This window comes from Cyanistes caeruleus, chromosome Z (genome assembly GCF_971803275.1).
Source record: "Cyanistes caeruleus chromosome Z, bCyaCae1.hap1.1, whole genome shotgun sequence".
NCBI classification, from domain to species: domain Eukaryota; kingdom Metazoa; phylum Chordata; class Aves; order Passeriformes; family Paridae; genus Cyanistes; species Cyanistes caeruleus.
Window position 1 is genome coordinate 14,949,674 of NC_141732.1, and position 19,550 is coordinate 14,969,223.

The 19,550-nt window shown below is 45.2% G+C and overlaps 1 protein-coding gene across 1 annotated transcript; it reads left to right on the top strand.

Annotated features, from left to right (window-relative positions):
* The first annotated feature begins 2,324 nt into the window (after window positions 1-2,324).
* Window positions 2,325-6,656, top strand: LOC147648147 (uncharacterized). Its single transcript, XM_086868788.1, has 4 exons — window positions 2,325-3,734; window positions 3,982-4,166; window positions 5,246-5,366; window positions 6,446-6,656. The coding sequence occupies exons 1-4, from the start codon at window positions 2,408-2,410 to the stop codon at window positions 6,454-6,456; spliced, it is 1,644 nt and encodes a 547-aa protein (XP_086724914.1). The 5' UTR covers window positions 2,325-2,407; the 3' UTR covers window positions 6,457-6,656.
* The last annotated feature ends 12,894 nt before the right edge of the window (window positions 6,657-19,550 follow it).

Below are 19,550 nucleotides of genomic sequence, written 5' to 3' on the forward strand. Positions count from 1 at the left end.
AAGAACTAAGGCCTGAACAACAGGCCCTGAGCCACAGCTGCTCTCTAGATGACTCTTCCAACCAAATATTCTATGTATCAGCACCTTAACCAAGTAGTACTATCAACATGATCTATGCATCCATTCATTGGTGAAACACATCTTCACCTTTCAGCATTAAGAAACTGGACAAGGCCACACCTGGCCTTGGTTCCTCCTTGAGTCCTGGCCAGGCTCAGGGATAAAACCAAGAGGAGAATGAATCAGATGTCCCACATCAGCAGCTCTGTCAGATTGCTCGTTCAGCACTGTCAAAGCCAGGCTACTCTCACAGTTCAGTCAGAAGCCTTGTGGCCGGCAAAGGTGGGGGCGCCACACAATTTCACAGTTCTCAGCTGTAGCTCTGCAGGGCTTGGCTGGGCCAGCTTCATCCAGCTGATGTGTGGATCTGGATGAAGGATAAAGTATTAGGGTATCTGATGATGTATCTTTCTTAATAACTAGAAGCAAGCTTCTGTAATAATAATGAAGTACATTGCTGAGCTTATCCTTTTCTGATTCTCTTTTGCACTTCTGCATGATAGTAATCACACTATTCCTTCAGCTAGTGTGTCTGTGTCTCTGACCCTCCTCACCACCAAAACAGAGACAGTCAGTTTTGCACTGTTATAAATACCTATTATAACACTGGCTTTTTGCAAAATATTGAAATGGATATTATCCATATAACGTTCAAGTAATTTTGCTATAGATTTTTTCTGCTATTAACTAAACTTAGGTGCAGTAGTGAAATAGCTGATATGATTATGCTTGTGGTAGTTGAATTGCCTGCTTGGCTGGGATAACATCCAATGAATGTATGATGAAGGCCCCTGCTACTGATATTGCAACTATCAGCACCTACAGTCTGAAGAAAGTATGGACCAAAACCCAAACTGGAGGTGATAATAAGAACAGACTAAAATCACAGCCAGGGAATGCATGTGCTCTAAAAAGGTGGTCCTGAGGAGGAGTCATGCTAAACAGTTCTTGGCACATGTAAAGTAGTTAGAGGAAAAGTTTAAATACATGTAATTGTTTATAAAAATGCAACAGGCTGATACAATAAAAAAGATATATAAAGGGTGTCCCCAAAATAGCAAGTGTGCTCTTGGCAGAACACCAAGCACCTGGCTGTTAATCTTTGCTTTATTATCTTTGTTTCCTATTGTCCTTTATTAGATTTTACCAAGAAAACGAACCTTGTTTTTCACAGCGTAAGACCTGCCTCTCTGCCAGTCCATTTCTTGGAAAACACACATAATCGCTAGCTCTGCAAACTGAATTCCCACTTTGCCACTTCTTTTTTGCAGGCATGTAAGAAAAGTAGACACTCCCAGCTTTGGACACCTCTAGAAACTAACTGCTTTCAGCAGTTACAACCCTGAAATACCAACCTCCTTCCTTAACCTGCCCACTGGGAGCTCATACAGAGAGGCCTTTTGCCCAAGAATACCCACAGAAGAGCTCAAGCATGGAGCAGTTTGAAACGCAGCTCCTTCAGTGTTTAAATCTCCTTTTATCAAATAAACACCCACCAACCTGTCCCAAAGGGAAAGCAGGCAGGAAGGAGAAGCTCCTCTCCCAGAACAGCAGGCTCTGTACTTCTTTCTGTTGTAGCTGGAGAGCAGAGGCCATGGGCTGCTCCTCAGTTTGGGAAGGAACACAGGGAACTGGCTTGATTGGGAGGGCAGCAGAGGGAAGTTCCCAAAGACAAGAAAAAGATGCTGTAGAAGCAAAAGATTATGGCAATATTTCTGCAGGAAAAAAAAAAAAAGGGGGGGGGGGGTGGGGAGGAAGGGAAAAAAAAAAGAATAATGGAAGCATTTCAAAAAGTTCCCAGACAGAAATTTCTGCCCCAGCACAACTGCCTCCAAGTCTCTGTGGTGTGTCAGGAGGCACAGGAATGAACCTGCAAGGCCAGGATACACGTTAGTGGTGTGTGTTCCCCAAAGCAGAAGCAGCTCCCCTACAAGACTTCAAAACAAAGGGAAAAAACTTCCTCCTGCATCTCTCCACAGGAGATCTAGGCGGTGTCTCTCCATTGCAAGATCTCCTTTGGCAGTCTACATTGGCAAGAGTTGGCTGCAGGAGGCATTTGGATTTGAACTCTCCTAAGATCAGAGGAAAGAAGAGGTAATTCCTGAGGAAAGAACATGCAACCCTAATTTGTGAAAACACCAGCGTGAGATTGCAACAACTGCACGCCACGAATCCCTTGCATAAAGCAACACCCATCCAGGGTGCAGCACTTTAGCTTTGATGTCAATGCTGACAGAATTGCTGCCCCTTCCTGCTGCTGCTGACTCCAAATAATTAGAAATGTGCTGCTTCTGCCAAAGACAGGCAGAGATGGCCAGAAAAAAACCAGCCAGTCTGCTGCCAAAGAATGTTTTCTAACATCCCCTTTTCATCCGTTCCTCAACGAAGACAGAAGGCAACGAAGACATCCTTTCCCTCTGTCACCAACAGTGACGCAGGCACGCGATACATGGTGGGGCTAGAGCTTGCCAGTGCTCCCAGAGCCCTCTCCAGGGCCTTCCCCTGCCGGGCCGTGTCCGGCCAGCCCCCGGAGCCGCCGCGCTGTGCCCGCAGCCCCGGCTCTGCCGCGCTCGTCCCCGCCGAGTCCGGCCCGTGCCGGGGCCGGGCCTGGCGCGCGCGGGGCCGAGCGCAGCGCTCCCCTTCAGGCCGCGCGCTGCCAGTGCGGCTGAGGCCGTTGCGCCGCGGCCGTTGTGGCAAACAGTCGTCGATCGGCGCCATGGCGGAGCTGCCGCTCCCCGCCGGGCTCAATGCCAGAACCTTCCCCGCCAAGCTGTGGCGCCTGGTGAACAGCCCCCGCGTCCTCTCCGTGCGCTGGGACAGCCAGGCCCAGGGGCTGCTCATTGACCGCTCCCTCTTCGAGCGGGAGCTTCTCAGCCCGGGCGGCGACCAGGGGCCAGCCCCGCACACCTTCAGAGCCACGCGGTTCCTCAGCTTCGTGCGCCAGCTCTACCGCTACGGCTTCCGCAAGGTGCCGGGCCGGGCCGGCGCGGCTGCGCCGGGTGATGCCGGGGCGTGGCTCCACTACACAAACCCCTGGTTTCGCCGCGACCGCCCCGAGCTCCTGCTCCGCATCGAGCGCCGGAGCGCGGCCAGCAGGCAGCGGCCGGCGGCGGGCGGGGACAGGAGCAGGTGCTCCCGGCAGCTGCCGAGGGCGCGGCCGCTGCCGGACGGGCGGGAGAGACGCAGCCGCTTCAAGGCGCTCCCCAAGGAGCGGCCGCCGCTGCCGCCCAGGCCCCTGCCCAGTGGCTTCCTCCTGCTGCACAGGGAGCGGACGCTGCCGGACTGGCGGGAGCTGCGCAGGCCCCGGCCCGGCCGCTTCCAGCAGCCCCCCAAGGAGCGGCCGCTGCTCACCCGGCGCCCGCCCTGCGGCTTCCACCTGCTGCACAGGGACCGGCCGGGGCCGGCCCGCTGCGAGGGGCCGAGCCGTTTCCAGGAGCTCTACGGGGAGCGGCCGCTGCCCGCCGAGCGGGAGCTGCTCCGAATCCCGCCCTGCGACTTGCTCGGGCTCCACGGGGAGCGGCCGCTGTTTCTCGGCCGGGAGGGGCCCCCCAGCCACTTCCAGGAGCTCTATGGGGAGCAGCTGCCTCCGGCCGACCGGGAGGTGGTCAGGATCCAGCCCTGCAGCTTCCAGCAGCTCCACAGGGAGCAGCAGCCCCCAGCCTACAACCCACCAGGTAGGAAAAGAATTCTAGCCTTGCTTTTCCAAAAGGTCCTGAAAATTGGCGGTTGGAAGTATTTTCCCATAATGCTGTGTCATTCTGAGACAGAAAATGTTAAGCCTGCTAGCAAGGGGGTTCTAGAAGGCGAAAAGATTCTCTGCCTAGTTTTCCTTTGAATGTGTTGCATCCAAGGCAGCAGCAGAGCTCTGCATCCCAAAGCCACATTCTGGAGCCTGACCACAAGGTGTTTGGATTCTTGCAGCCACTCCAGGCAATTCAGCCTCCAGTGCTCCACCTGGCAGTGCCGCCTGTGCAGCAGCATCAACGGCCTCAGCAGAGAGCGCACTTAAGGAAGAGGAATCTCCACCGCTGGATCTTGGCCTTGCTGTGGAGAAAATGATTCGGGAGATCAGGAGATCCCTGTCTGAGAAGTCTCCCTCTGCTCAGGTAACCCCACTGGATGGGAATAAAAGGGGCTGGACCGAGAGCTTTTTAACACTGTTCTGTGGCTCAGAAGCAAAAGCTGCTTCAGTTGAATGTGTCTCTCTCTCTTAATGTGCAGACCCAGTGCCTGCAGTACATTTATGCTTGAGGAAGGGCAGACTCAAGGTGGGGAGTGGGATTTTTTGGATTTACCATTATCTTATGCTCAAATGGGATGTCTTTTGTGATGATGTAAATTCACACATAGCAGTGTTCAAAACATTTTATTCCACAATAATAGGAAACATGGCAGGCTCTGAACCATTTAGGATTCTGATGGATGGGCTACTGCAGAAGGGATGCATATTCTGCAACTGGTCCTAGTAAGAATATCTTTCTGTCTGAGCAACATTTGCAGGTGCTTAATCTTGAGCATTTACTTCCTTGGTGGAATAGAAGTATTTGGTTGTCTTTTGAGTGGTTTGGTTTTTGGGTTTTTTTTGCTACTCTCTAGACTCAGAGATTTTTGCCAGTGGAAAATTTGATTCTGGAAATACCCTAGGTCCATAAACGTTTGCCGGGGTCATACATATGGGGCAGCAGCAGCAGAGGGCTCCAAAGAGCACCACCTTGTGATGGATTGTCTGAGTGCTTGGGTGGGGTAGTGAGACTCCCAGCCAGAAATGTGTGCTTTGTGTGTGGCTTTGCAGCACACAGCCCTGGGCAGTGCTGGGAGCAAGCTCTGCCCTTACTGACAGCTGTGTTGGCAACAAGGAGAGCCCCTGGCTTTCTGCTGGCTGATTTCTTACAGCTCATGGGGTAAGTCAGGGTCAGAGCATGAGGGCACATCACCTCATTTGGTGTCTTCTGGTTTTCTGCATTCATATTTTGCCTCAGAGGTCATTTTGTAAAAGCTTCCATTTAGCCTTGGCCATGGAATCCTGAATTTAAAAGATTTATCATGTGAACTGTGTGCTGAGTGTTCCTCCCCAGCCTCTGCTCCACGTCCTTTGGGAGTGGAGAAGGGTTATTGTAGCCCTGATGTGATTCCAAGAAAATATTGAGTGATCTTTGGGTTTCTTTCTTTCTGCTTTTCTTTCAAGGGGAATATTCATGTTGCCTCTGAGTCCTCAGGAAGGGAACCCATGAACGAGGCTGCAGCAGAGGAAGATTCATCTGGCACCAAGAACTGCGATGACAGTTGCCCAGAGCCTGAGGAGCCTGGTAAGGAGAGAGCCCACATTGGTTTGAGCCCCATTGGCCCATGGCTGCTTTGAGCCTGTCCCTGACAGGAAGGGAGATCAGAAGAGCTGAGTTCTTGTCGGCAGGGTCCGTGCTTCCTGGTGCCTTTAGTTCAAGTCCTGCACTGGCACAAGTTCCCCGAGCCCTGCCCTCCACACTTTTCCAGAGGCTCTGACACTGAGTCCTGTGCTGTGACAAGAGAGCCAAGAATAAACCTGACCTTGTGGGAGCTGCGTCACCAAGCTGGGTGTCCCAGTTTTGTGCTGAAGCCCATGGATCAATTTTCTGCAGGGTGACAGGGGAAGCTGGGCTGAGCACTTCTTGAAGGAACAGGGGGGAAAAAAAGAGTGCAAAATGAGGGCAGAAGTCGAAATCGCTGACTGTAGTACCAGTTTGCTGGAATCTGTCCTGAGACACAAGAGAAACAAAGAGAGCAGAACATCAGAGGCCAATTAATTGAAAAATGACAAATCTGGTAACACAAGGAAAAGCCTGAGTGACCCCAGATTAGTGAGACTAAGAGGAGAGAGGAAGCCCTTTGGATCCAATCCTTGGCCAAGTCGGTGCAGCCTGCAGGCCTTGTAGGGAGCTCTTTCCCTACCAGCTTGTCCTGTCAGAGCTGATGGTCAAGTTGGAGCAGGTACTGCTCACTGTAGAGGGCAGTTTGTAGATCTGACATCACGGAGCTGGTTCATGATTCAGCTCACAGCACCCTTCAGCCTCAGCCACTGCAGCGTGGCCTGAGGTCTTTCTGTCAGCACGGAGGAAAAAAACAAGTCAGGGCTTCTTTGTGGGAGAGGGGACCGTCTTCTGTTTCAGGCTCTCGTGGGTGCCATTTGCACTGTGGGTGCCGAGACTTTATTGAGATACTTGAACGCTTCACACAGTTTTGGAAACTTGGAAGGATCCCTGTTCTTTAAAGAGCAGGCTTCAAATTCCCAAGGGAGAGTCTGCCTTTCAGACCATCTTCTCCAGTCCCTGACAGGACAATTGCTGCCCAAGGCAAACAGGGCCCCAGCCACAGGAGCCAGTATTGACTCAGTGTTCCCTTTGCTTCCCAGATGCCATCTGAGGGATGTCTCCCGGAGGGCTGTCCTGCACGGCAGGAAGAGACAGAGGGAGGGCCTGTGACCACCAGGCAGGTAGAATCCCTCTGTTCTACATGTGTAGATTTCTGTAGTTCTATTAAGTAATTCTTATAGTTATGTTTATCGATTTTAATGTTCTGTTTCTATAGATTGAATTCTTTTATATATTTCTATATAATATAGATTATAATTATATATGAGATCTCTATTTAGTGATCTGCATAGTTAAGGGTAGATAAATCTAGTTATAGATGCGATATATATTTTTATATGGAATTACATTTATAGATTTTCTAATTTAAATTTATATATGTCTAGAGTAAAATTAATATACATATATACACATACTTAAAATTCTATTTATAAATGCAGATAGTTATATTTGAAGAGAAATATAGATGTTCAGAGGGCTAGGTTTATGTTTGTGTAGCCTTAGGCTGCATTTTAACCTCTTTCTGCCCTCGGCTGCCTTTTTCACCTCTTGTTTTTCCCCCTGTGCCCCCTCTGTCCCCTGTTCCTGTGCTGGGTCCGAGCTGGGGCCGGGCCAGGTGGAGCAGCAGTTCCAGCCCCGGCTGTCCCTGGAGCGGTGGGAGCTGCCGGTGGCCCCAGGCACTGTCCCCTGAGGAGCTGCTGAGGGACGGTGAGACTGAGGGGGCTGAGGAGGCGGTGACGCTGAAGGGACGGTGACCTTGAGCTGCTGGGGGCACTGAGGGCTGTGGGGGAGCAGAGGGTGATGGTGGCACTGAGGTGACAGGGAAGTGGCACAGGCAGAGGGAGATGCCAGCTCTGAGCGGACAGAACAGGTCAGAAGGGACTGAGGGGGGTGAGAGAACTGTGAGGGACTGAAGAAACTGAAGGGGGGGCTGGGAGTTTGCCAAGAGGACGGCGGGGCTGAGGGGATGGAGGAGCCAGCAGGGAGCACAGAGGGGTCCGGGACTGCAGCTCTGCCAGGCCTCGGAAGCAATTCCAGAGCCTCTGCTTTTGCCACAGCTGTCCTGAAGACCTTGAGGGCAGCCAGACACTGCCAGGAGCCAGCAGGGAGAAGCTGAAGGACAGGAGCAAGAGCAGTGAACAGGGACGTGCTGCTGCCACCTCGAGAGCCTGGGTGAGGCCACAGGGCCGGTGAGGCCGGGCAGGGCTGAGGGTGGCGTGGGCTTTGGCCGTGGGCGCTGCCCGGCTGGGCAGGAGCGGCCCCTGCCCGTGCTGGGGCTGCTCAGCGCTGCTGCCCCGGCCGGCACAGGGGCTGTCCTTGGGCAAGGCAGCTGTGCCGGCAGGGCCCGGGAGCTGTGCCGGCCTGCCGGGGGATGCAGGACAGTCCCGCCGCGACTGCGCTCGCCACACGCTGGCCTGCTTGGCCTGCTTGTTCTTTCAGCCCTGCTGGGGAGGCTCTGAGGTTTTCCCTTCCCTGCTGGAAGGGCAGGTGCTGCCAAGGGAAAGGTCCCAATAATGACTTGGTGTTCCCTTTGCCTCCCAGATGTCCCATCTGCTGTCCCTGTCCAGGAGAGCTGCTGTGCACAGGAGCAAGAGACAGAGGGAGAGGCTTTGAAGACGGGAGGGCTGAGTTCCCTCTGTTTAAAGAGGGCATAAAGAGGAATAATTATGCGGATATTTATATATGTATATATGTATATTCCTATTTGTATAGGAATATTTCCTATATATGTTTTTCTATTTATGGATGTATTCTTTGTACATATGTATGGATCTATACACATCCATGTTTATAATTACATATGTGTATATAAGTATACATATATGTTGTTATAGTTGTGTTAAAATCTGTCTTCTATGTATACAGTTGTGTGGGTATCTATTTCTGTTGATGCAATTATAGTGCTTTGCCTCTTTAAATAGGTATATTGGTATTTGCATAGGTAGATATGTGTATTTTTATATTTTTATCTGTGAATTGACATTTCTATGTGGAATTATATATGTATCCAGATGTATAGGTGTACATTTCTACTGATGCAGTTGTATGGATATCTAGCTTGATATTTTTATACTTATAAAAATTTATAATTTTTTTATATAGGTCTGTTTTATATATATATGTTTATTTATATTGTATGTAATATTTAATCCATATGTACTTCTGTAGATAGTTATAGTTATACACATTTATATGTATTTGTGTATAGCTGTGTATTTAGTTCCATTGAAATGTGTATGGAGTGGTAGAGTTGTATAGTTCTGTCAGCTGTGATCACTATTTGTACAATGTTATTTAGAAAGGGAAAGCATATTTTTGTATTTCTATATGGGCCGTATGTTTTTAGTAATAAATTGTTAAACATCTAATTGATTTTTATGTATCGTGAGTTATAGAGGCTGGAAATAAATTATGATTTGTTAATTTAATTTGGTACTTGTATATTTCTATATTCTTGCATAACAATATTTGTATATTTTTACATAGCATTGTTCTAATAATCTAATAAATGCCTTTTTTGACCCTTAACTGAGATTTCTATGGTGTAATGTATTGTCAGCGCAGGTGTAGCCATTTGTAATTGTAAGACGGGTGTCTGCGAGCGAGGGCTCAAGCCTTAACACAGTTACGACAACTGGCATGTTGGACAGGAAAACAGGTAAATATTACATCAAAGGTTTTGTCTGATTTGCTTTTGGACATGAACAGTATTAGACATGCTGTTTTGCAGAATAGAGTTGCTATTGATTTTTTATGAGCACAGGGCCATGGCTGTGAGGACCTTGATAGGATGTGTTGCATGAATCTTTCTGAACATTCAGTGTCTATTCATGCTCATCTTCGACAATTACAATAAAATATGAAAAAATTAACCGTGGAAACAAATCCATTGGACGAATGGTTTCAATGCCTAGGTCTCACAGGATAGTTAAAACATTTGGCACAAATGGCAATTATTGTTATATTGGTCATTGTGATTATACTATTGTTTATTCCTTGCTTGCTGCAATGTTTGCAAAACATGATCAAGAAGGCAGCTACTTCTGCAGTTTTTTTATAAAAAGAAAACAGGGAATTATAGAGGAATGGCTAGCTAGCAAAGGTCATGTTCCCATGCAGCAGTTAGCTGAGGAGAAGTTAAACAACAATAGAGTACAGTTGGTGTGAGATGTTGCAAGGTCAGAAAGACCTTAGTGATAACTGTTAACTGAGAACAGGACACTGTGATCAAAAGAATGTAGATTCAGCATAGATGAGCGATCGCAGGAATGTGGAACTAGGTGGAGTTGACCTTAAATGAAACATCCAAGAATGAGCTTGCTTTTGCACTACGTATGAGCCTAATTATTGATGCTATATAAGTGGTTTTAGAGTTACCAATAAATGAGACTTGCTGATCACTCATATTGATTGCTGTTTTTCTCCTGCCAAACTCATCAGAGTTGTACATTAGAAGTTAAACTGCTGTCAGTTTTAGTGATTCTTCTGACATTTGTGTCAATAATCCAGAGTCCAGTTGTCAGGAATATTTGTTTTTCTTTCTGGCATGGTAGTTAAACCATTGGTACCTATGAGAAATTGCATTCAACCACAAACAAAATATATATTTTGTAGTGTATCTTGTATTACATTTGTGCAACGTGTGATAATATTGCTTAAATGTAATTTCTTACATGTAATTTGCAATAATAATGTTGCTTAAAAATGTAATTTTCAAAATGGTTTGTTTTGCACAACCTGTCTGACAAAGATATAATACTATATAATATATATATAATACTATATAATATATATAATACTATATAAACTATTTTGTTTTGAGTATGTGTCCAGGGGTGACTTTATGATACTGGTATCCTCAATCGCCTGTTTTATGTTATATATTAAGTTCTGCACCTTTAAGACTGGCTCTGAAAGTGAAAGAGGAGAAGAAGTGCGCAGTTTTTGTTGAAAGAAAACATCACTCCCCCACATCCTGCTGCTGGACTGTGGTGTCTGCAGCATGGAGAGATAGCAGGACAGAGCTTCTCTTCAGCTTTTAGTTTGTTTTAGCTAGCTGAGGCAGAGGAGTTCCCTAGACTTTTTTCTTTTTCCTTGGATCTGTTCAAACCTGCTCTGGACTGAAAAACACTCAGACAAATCCCAGGAGCTCACACTTGTGGCCCACCAGGGCCTGGGCCTCGGCATTTTCTGGCGCCGGAGGGACTGATAAGAACCTGAGCGAGCTGAGCTGCACCACATGAAAAGGACTTTTCTTCTGAGATTTGCCATCTTGTTGAACAGTGAGAGGTTTTATTGTTTAATATTATTCAAATTTCTGTTAAATAAACATTTTTTTCCCACTGCTCTCCAAAGAAATCTCTTTTTTCCCAAACCAGTTAGAGAGAGGAGTAGTTTGAATTTTGCTTTCCTGGGGAACCCCATTTGGAGGTTCTCTCCCAAATTTGCCCTGAACTAGGACAAATACAGTTCTTGGAGCTCAATGTGGGGCTTGAGAAAGTAGAAAAACCTGTACTGATTACTAATTTGTATTTTGGTTTTATGTACTCTGTATTGAAATAAAGCAGTCAGTAGCCATGTTGTCTAAATGCATAATGTCTCTCAGGGTGGAGGTCTTCATGTAAATCTAGTCCCTAAATTTTTTAAAGCTTTAATATCTTTCTTTTCCCTCTTTTACAGTAGAAGAACACAGATTAGAATAGTTACTGTGCTGGGCTCGCTGATAATTTATAAAAAGTTCATAGAAGTACTGAAGTTTCTGCCAAGTATGTTTGGCTTAGAGTTTATTCTTCTGACCCTGCCTCCCTATCCCATAGCACATTTTGGGGGTTTATTAGTAACTACACCCAGTTTGTCAGAAGAACAAGAGGTGAAGCTTTTCACCCTTTCCTTTCCTTTTTCTCCTTTGAATCTGTTATGTCCCTTTTTGAGAATATCCAGTTTCCCCTGAGTGTTAAGGATATCACTTTCCTAGTATTTCAGCTCTTAAGCTTCCTCTATACTGTCTACAACTTCTCTAGAGTGAGGGCTGTGATATCCAGAAGAATAACGAGACCCCTTCCCCAGAAGTAGACTCAGGTGTAAGAAATACTGAGTAGTGTAGAGACTAAGAGAGAATGAGCTGGACCCTGAAGAAATTTTCTCATGCCCCAGCCTAGGAATTTTCACGTGAACAAATTCAAAACCCAAATAAAGTAAAGAAATATCTAGAATAAAATTACTATGATAATTCTAAAGGAAAAAAAAAAAATCTCATTGCAATAAGCTGGGCCCTAGCATATGCTTATTGCATGCTGCTAGATACTGTAGGGCAGGGAGATAAATCAGCAGCTACCCCAGTCACTCAAGCTGCAGCCGAGCCAGCAACTAAAACAAACAGTGAACCCAAGACAGCAGCCAAACCAGACGGTGAGCCTAAGCCAGTGTCTGTTGCTCCTACCATGAGAAGCATGAAATTCAAAACCAAAACCGATCAGCCAGTAGATTATGATAATGGCGATGTGGGGGAAGGACCCTCAAGAACAGCAACTGACACAAAATCAGAAGGCACTGGTGAGCCCTTCTCCCTGAAGGACCTTCGTGGCCTAAGAAAGGTTTACACTCGATGACCTGATGAATCTGTAGTTAATTAGTTAGTCTGTCTGTAGAATGCTGCAGGTGAGGCTACAGTTCTGGACGGGACTGAAGCGAAGCATCTGGGATCCCTGTCACACGATCCGGTTATCGACCACGGAATGATGAGGGGGGCTGACCCTTATAGTCTCCGGAAATGGGTCCTGAGAAGTGTGGCACAAAAATATCAGTACGCAGACAATCTCTATATACAACAAACTCATTAGAAGATCACAAAACAAAGAATTCAGTTCTTGAGAGAAGTAACAGTAGTAAAGATTGTCATTGTGAATAACTTAAACACTAGAAATCCAGACTTGGTGCCATGCACATCTGTGATGTGGCGAAAACTTGATCGACTTGGGCCACAAGAATACTTTTCTGCTTTAGCAACGATGAAGCGGGATGACAGAGAAGAGACCGTGCTGGATATGGCGAAGATGCTCCGAGCATACGCAGACACTGTGCATGGCCCTATACAGGCAACAATTGCAGCTGTGAGAACATGTCTGCAAAACTTGAAAGACAAAACAGAAGAAAATCTCAAGAAACTCAGAGAAAACCTTCTTCCAGTCACAGCACAGTACAGACCAGGAGCCCTGGTACTCAACACAGAAGTTCTCCAGATAAAAAGAAAAAACTATGAGCTAAGCTGTAGCTCTTCCTGCATGACTGTAGAAAAAACATGAAGAGATATGATGGAAAATCTACTGCTGCTCTGGCAAAACAAGTACATAAATAAGCAAGACTCAGAAGAGAAGTTCCACCAAAAAAAAAAAGCCACTCCACTAGCCTGTTGTTGGGAAGGTAGAATTAGAAAGAAATTATAAATATGATTTTGTAGCCAGAAAGGCTAAGGAAGAAATACAAATGATAGCACGGTTTGAATAATTCAGAGAAACTGGGCTGGTATGCCAGAACACATTCTTTCCTGCAATAAAACCAAGCTGAGACCCCTCATCCCAGCCTTATAAGGAAAGGTCTGAAGGACCCTGAGATAACTAAAAATATGCAAAAATAGCGATTTCTATAGGTTGTACACAAATGTTACTATATTAGTATACTTAGAAAGATTGGTTAGTTAAGGAATAGAATATTCAAAGGTATAGGTTATATAAGTAGTGGTATAGAAGAGCTCGGTCTCTCTTTTTTTTTCTCTTGCTTGCTCTTTTTTCTGGCTCTTGCTCCTTGCTCTCTCTCTCTTGCTCTCGCTCTCTCGCTCTCTTTTTTTTCCGTCTCTCTTGCCCTCTCTCTTGCCCTCTCTTGCTCTCTCTCTTGCTCTCGCTCTCTCGCTCTTTCTCTCTCTTTCTACCCCACGCCCTGAAATAAACTTCTAACACTTAACTCGATTATAGAGGTCTTTGCCGTGTCTCTGACCGTCCCCAGAAAGCGTCTCCTACAGCCTGTAGTCAAACTGCAAAATATGATAACAACATGTCTGATCCCTTTGAAAGAACCTCCAAAACAAATACGCACAGAAAAAAAAAAAATAACCAAACTTAGAGGAGCCCTGCCTCTAACCAGGTAGAGGCTAGGAAAAAACGTGTCTTTTAGACTGTGTCATTTGTTAAGCTGGCACATCAGAACCACAAAAATACGAAGCCTTAATTGACACTGGTGTGCAGTGCACGTTAATCCCATCACGAGATGTGGGGGCAGAATCTGTTCCTATTACTGATGTGACAGGGGGATCACAAAACTTTAGTAGAAGCTGATGTAAGCCTGAGTGGAAGTGAGTGGAAAACACACCCTGATGTGACTAGCCCAGAGGCCCCATGCATTTTCAGCATAGATTTTCTCCGAAGTGAGTATTTTAAAAACCCAAAGAAACTCAAGTAAGCATTTAAGATAGAAGCTGTAAAGACAGAGAACGTCAAACAATTGAACACCTTGTCTAAGCCAGAGAACCCATCTGCAGTAATGTAGTGGTTTAGATTTGCTAATTTCGTTTCCCAGCCAATGCACCAAATAAATGTTGTGGTTTTAAAGCAGTAACTAAAAAATTACTAGAAAACTTACTTATTTCTTGCTGTGAGATATGGATTAGAACAAGAGCAAAACAGGCTTAAAACTTAAAAGGAATAAAGAAAGTTTATTAACAAAACTACAAGAATAAGAACACCAGAATAAAACTTCCAGAAAACCCTTTTTTCCCCCACTACCCAACCATTCCCTTGTTTACATGACAACATAGAGACAAAAAACTTTGGAACTTCGGTGTTTAAAATAGTCCCAATTCTTGCTACAGTCTTTTCATCAGTCTTTGTAGAGAAACAGAAGTCTTCTTCTGCCAATTTATGGAGTTTCTCACAAGAAAACTATTTCCTTTATAGCTTTCTATTTTTCTGATGCCAGCTCCCTGGAAATCTGCCATCAGTTCACTCCTCCCATTTCACATCACTCTGAGGTGTGTTATGGGTCAATGAGTCTAGGGATGTCATTTATAAGGATGAGTTATTCAAAGGCAAAAGTTCTCTTCATCTGTCTCTGTGAGCCTCGCTGGAAACAGAAGCTTTCTCTTTGCCTCTCAAGGCCCCAAATCTCAACTATTACTTCTCCCCCCTCTGTTCTAGCACTTCACTGTATCATAATTACTCCACCTTTTGCTCAAAATCCACACTTTGAACACTTTATTCCTCCCAATATACTCTGTCATGAATTAAAGGAGCTTTTTTCAGAACACTGTTGTCCATCTCCATAGCTTTAACAGAAAAATATTTCAGCTATTAAATCATCATCTTATTCTCTCTTCTCCTTCTAAAATCTGATTCTTTTCTTCACTGTCTTTGATGTCTTTATGATGTCTTCTTCATGTTGACTATCCCTCTCTCTCTCTTCCTTCTCTCTCTCTGGGAAAAGAAGTAATCTCTAAGTCTCATCCAGGTAGTAAAGGAGTTAAAGTCTTGGAAAGCTGCAGATGTTCATGGTGTCATGTTTCAGTCCAGCAGCAGAAACTGGAAACCAAGTCAGGCCAGCCAGCTCCATTCCTCCACCCCACCCCACCTCCCCCCGCCCTCAGCGGCCTTGTCTGGCCTGGAGCTGGGGGGAAGAGGCCGACACAGAGCCTGTTCCCTCGTCAGAAGCCAGAAACCAAAGAGAACAAAAGAGCCCTGGCTTTACATCTTAAGGTGGTGTTCATAAGTTGATCTCATTTCTCAATGGTTAAAACCGCCGCCAATTCTCAGAAATGGCCAATAATTGGTCAGAAAAAAACCCTACCATCAGCCTCCAGCAGCTTCAGCTTCCCCCCAGTTCCCGGAGCTGTCTTAAAGGTAAAGTCACCCCATGACAAGTAAGATACCTGAAAGTAGAAAAACAACTGGTACCAATTGCCACCTCAATGGTGCACTGCCAGCAGTATCAGACAAATCAAAATGCTGTAATCCCCATCCACAGGATGATCCATAAGGTAAAAACCCAAAGAGTAGTCAACAAAAGCCACGTAGATAGTTTGACGCTGCCCACCGCGGCCCTCCACGCTTTGGCTAGCTCTCACTCTGGCCACTGGCAACGCCAGGAGTGGGGAACGGTCTGGGAGTGAGTTTTCCCCAGACCGAACCTTCAGAGCCCTCCGCCGTTAGGCTCTGCGGTTTCGCCATTGTGGGTCTCGGCAAAGGAATGGAGGAGGCTCAGAGCCCCAAATACTTCCCAGGAACCAGGTTTATTGCAGGACAAGGGAGCAGTGACAGGGGAATGGACTGGAAAGGTGAAGGACAAGACAGACTGAGCCCCGAGCACCTCCATGCATCAGGTTTTAAACATAGGCGTGTACAACTCAAGAACCAATCAGGGCATAACGGCGGAGGAGTCGAGGGAGGGGATTACAGTACTAAAGGCCAATAAGGGAATTGCATGGGCATGAGGGGCATGGAGGGTGCTGGAACAAAGGGAAGGGTTTACAGTTCAGGAACAAGGGAAGGGGTTTACAAAATTGACAAAAGGGGGCAAAACCATTAAAAAACCATGGGGGGGAATAACAGGAACAAATCAATAAATTGTACAAACGAAATCAACAAACAGACTGCAACAATAGTTAACGCCCGAAGTTCCACCAACCAAAAAGGCCCAGCCCAATCTATACCCCTGCATACAGTAAACAGAAAAAAAGTCCTGGAAGTACATTCACAAGTTTGTTTAAAAAGGCAGTTTAAATCAATTCTACTTCAAGTACAGACAAACCCATTCGTAAAGTTGTCTTTGCTCAGAGACCGAGTTACACATAGTAGGTAATACCGAAAGATAGAAGAACGCAATGTGTACCTCAGAGAGATCTGATTGTTAAGTGAGAACCATGAAAGAATTCCCTTGTCTGTATATAATGAATGTGTTGTAAAGTTAAAATATATATTAATTTTAGTAATAAGTTGATGATATGGGGATAAGGAGTGGAATGTCCTGGGGTGACTTTATAATATTAGTATATCCAGTCGCCTGGTTTATGTTTTATATTAAGTTCTGCACCTTTAAGACTGGCTCTGAGAGCAAAGAGGGGGAAGAAGAAGCCGCAGTTTTGTGTTGAAAGAAAACATCACTCCCCCACATCCTTCTCCTGGACTGTGGTGTCTGCAGCAGGGACAGACTGCAGGACACAGCTTCTCTTTTACAGTTAGTTAGTTGGTATCTAGCTAAAACAGAGAAATTCCCTAGACTTTTTTATTTTTTTCCTTGGATCTGTTCAAACCTACTCTAGACTATAAAACACCCAGACAAACCCTGGGAGCTCATGCCTCTGGCCCACTAGGGCTTGGGCCTCGGCACTTTCTAGTGCCAGAGAAACTGATAAGAACCTAAGTGAACCAAGCTACACCAAAAAAGAGAAAGACTTTTCTTCTGGGATTTGCCATTCCATTGAACAGTGAGAAGTTTTATTGTTTAATATTATTTAATTTCTGTTAAATATACGGTTTTTTCCACTTCTCTCCCAAGAGATTTCTTTTTTCCCAAACCAGTTAGAGAGAGGAGTCATTTAAATTTTGCTTTCCTGAGAGAACCCCATTTAGAAGTTCTCTCCCAAATTTACCCTAAACTAAATAGGAATTTGGTGTGAAAAAGGGGGATTTTACAGGAAAATGAGGCATTTTGTGGTAAAAAGGGGGAGTTTTTTGGGGAAACAGGAAGACCTGCTGGGAGAAAAAGGGGGATTTGCAGGAAAAAAATTGGATTTTATAGAAAAAAAAAAATGGATTTTGAGTGAAAAAAAAAAAGGGGTTAAAGAGTTTGGACAAAAAAAAAAATTGGATTAAGAAAGGAGAGTTTTGAGATTTCCGTGGGAGGGGTGGAGAAGAGATGAAGAAGAAGGAAAACTTGGGGAGACTCTTGGAGAGGTTGTGCAGATAACAATTATTCAAGATTGAGTTCTAAAGTGGGACAACACAGGTGGGGTTTTTAGGACCACCTGAGTCCTCAGGCTGTGCCTTCATTGGAAGTACTCAGGAATTGCTCTTCCAGCGGTGACTTGATCTTGGGGATTTTATCCAGGCTGCAGAAACAGGGAAAATGAGAGGAGGGAATAAGGGAGAAATATGGGTGCAGTGAAAAATAGGAAATATGTGCTAAAAAGGGGTGAAGTTTAAAATAAAAAAATTACCTGATTCCATTTCACGGTGTGTCATGGGGTGGCTTTACCTTTAAGGTGGTTTTGGGAGCTAAGGAAGTTGAAGCTGCTGGGGACTGATGGGAGTCTTTCCTCCTGACCAAGTATCAGTCATTTCTAAGAACTGACAGCAGTTTTGACCATTAAAAAGTGAAGTCAACTTGTAAACACCCCCTTAAGGTGTACAGTCAAAGCTCTCTTGTCCTCTTTGTTTCCTGGCTGTGAAAGGTAACAGAGCTCCAGGCCTCCCGTTCCATGCCCAGGCCATGCGGCCCGGGCAGGGCCTGGGCTGGGCCCAGCGGCTCCCGGCTGGGAGATGGGGCCTGCGGGGCTTGCCCCGGGCTCTGGCCGGGCCAGGCCGGTCCCTGGCTCGGCTGCAGTTTTTGCTGTGACTGAATTCACCAGAGACTGCCGAGTAAAGAAAGGAAAAAAAAAGCTCTTGACCTGCGGTGTGCTGAGACAGGGATCACACTCTCCAGAGCAGCCATGAAGAATCTTCCATCGCAGACAACTCCAGCTGCTGCTCCAGCAGAGGTCACAGAACCATCTACAAAACCTGGGCAAGATTTTAAACTTTTCCTTACCTTGATGAGACTTGCAGATTAATCCTTTTATCCAGAGAGAGAAAAAGAGAGTGATCAACATGTAAAGAGACATTATAAACTATCAGAAACAGTAAAGAAAAGAAACTTCAGAAAAGGTAGAGAAAAAGGAGATGCTTCATAAGCTGAAGTATTTTTCTGTTAAAGCCATGGAGATGGGCAATAAGGTCTTGAAAAAAAACTCCTTTAATTCATGACAGAGTATATTGGGAGGAGTGGAGTGTTCAAAGTGTGGATTTTGAGTAAAAAGTAGAGTAATTATGATACAGTGAAGTGCTGGAACAGAGTGAAGCGAAGATTAGAAGCCTTGAGGGCAAAGAGAAAACTGTTTTCCAGCGAAGCTCACAGAGACAGATGAAGAGAACTTTTGCCTTTGAAAAACTCATCCTTAAAAATGACATCCCTAGACTCATGGCCCACACACACCTCAGAGTGATGTGAAATGGGAGGAGTGAGCTCTGATAACAAGATTTCCGGGCATCTGGCATCAGGGTAATAGGAAACTATAACAGAAATAGTTTTCTTGTGAAAAACTCTATAGATTAGCAGAAGGAGACTCCTGTTTCTCTACAAAGACTGATGAAAAGACTGTAGCAGGAATTGGGACTGTTTTAACCACTGAAGTTCTGAAGTTTTTCTGTCTCTATGTTGTCACGTGTACAAAAGAATGGTCAGGTAGTGGGGGATAAAAGACTATTCTGGAAGTTTATTCTGGTGTTTTTATTCTTGTAGTTTTGTTAATAAACTTTCTTTATTCCTTTTTAAGTTTTAAGCCTGTTTTGCTCTTGTTCTAATCCATATCTCACAGCAAGAAATAAGTAATTTTTTAGTTACTGCTTTAAAACCATTACAGGGTGCCACTGTATAATTTTGGGATCCCTACTCACCTCTTGGTTTCTTGAAAGGCCAGCATGTAGCCCTAGGCCAGGTTGAGGCAGGAGAATACCTCTAAGTGTTGAACATGTCTTTGGGCAGCACTGAGTACCTGCCTTGTGGCAGGGGGAATTTGGTGTGTCAGCCCAGACATGTAGATAACCCCCTAGAAACAAATCTGGGAACTCTTTCCAATGATAATGGCACCTCCTAGCAACAGGAAATAACTGTAATAAAAAATATTTGATCATGCATTGCCCTAGGGATAATATATTCAAAAGATGAGATTATAGGGAAAAACTCACAAGTCCAGGCCAAGGATTTGTACAAACATACCATCATTTATAATTTTGGGGATTTTTTTTCCCAATTCCCCACCAATAAATTTGCAAAAATAGTTACCAGAAATCACTGTAGTATTTTTTTAAGTTAAATTACAGTCAATAATTTCTTTACAGAATACAT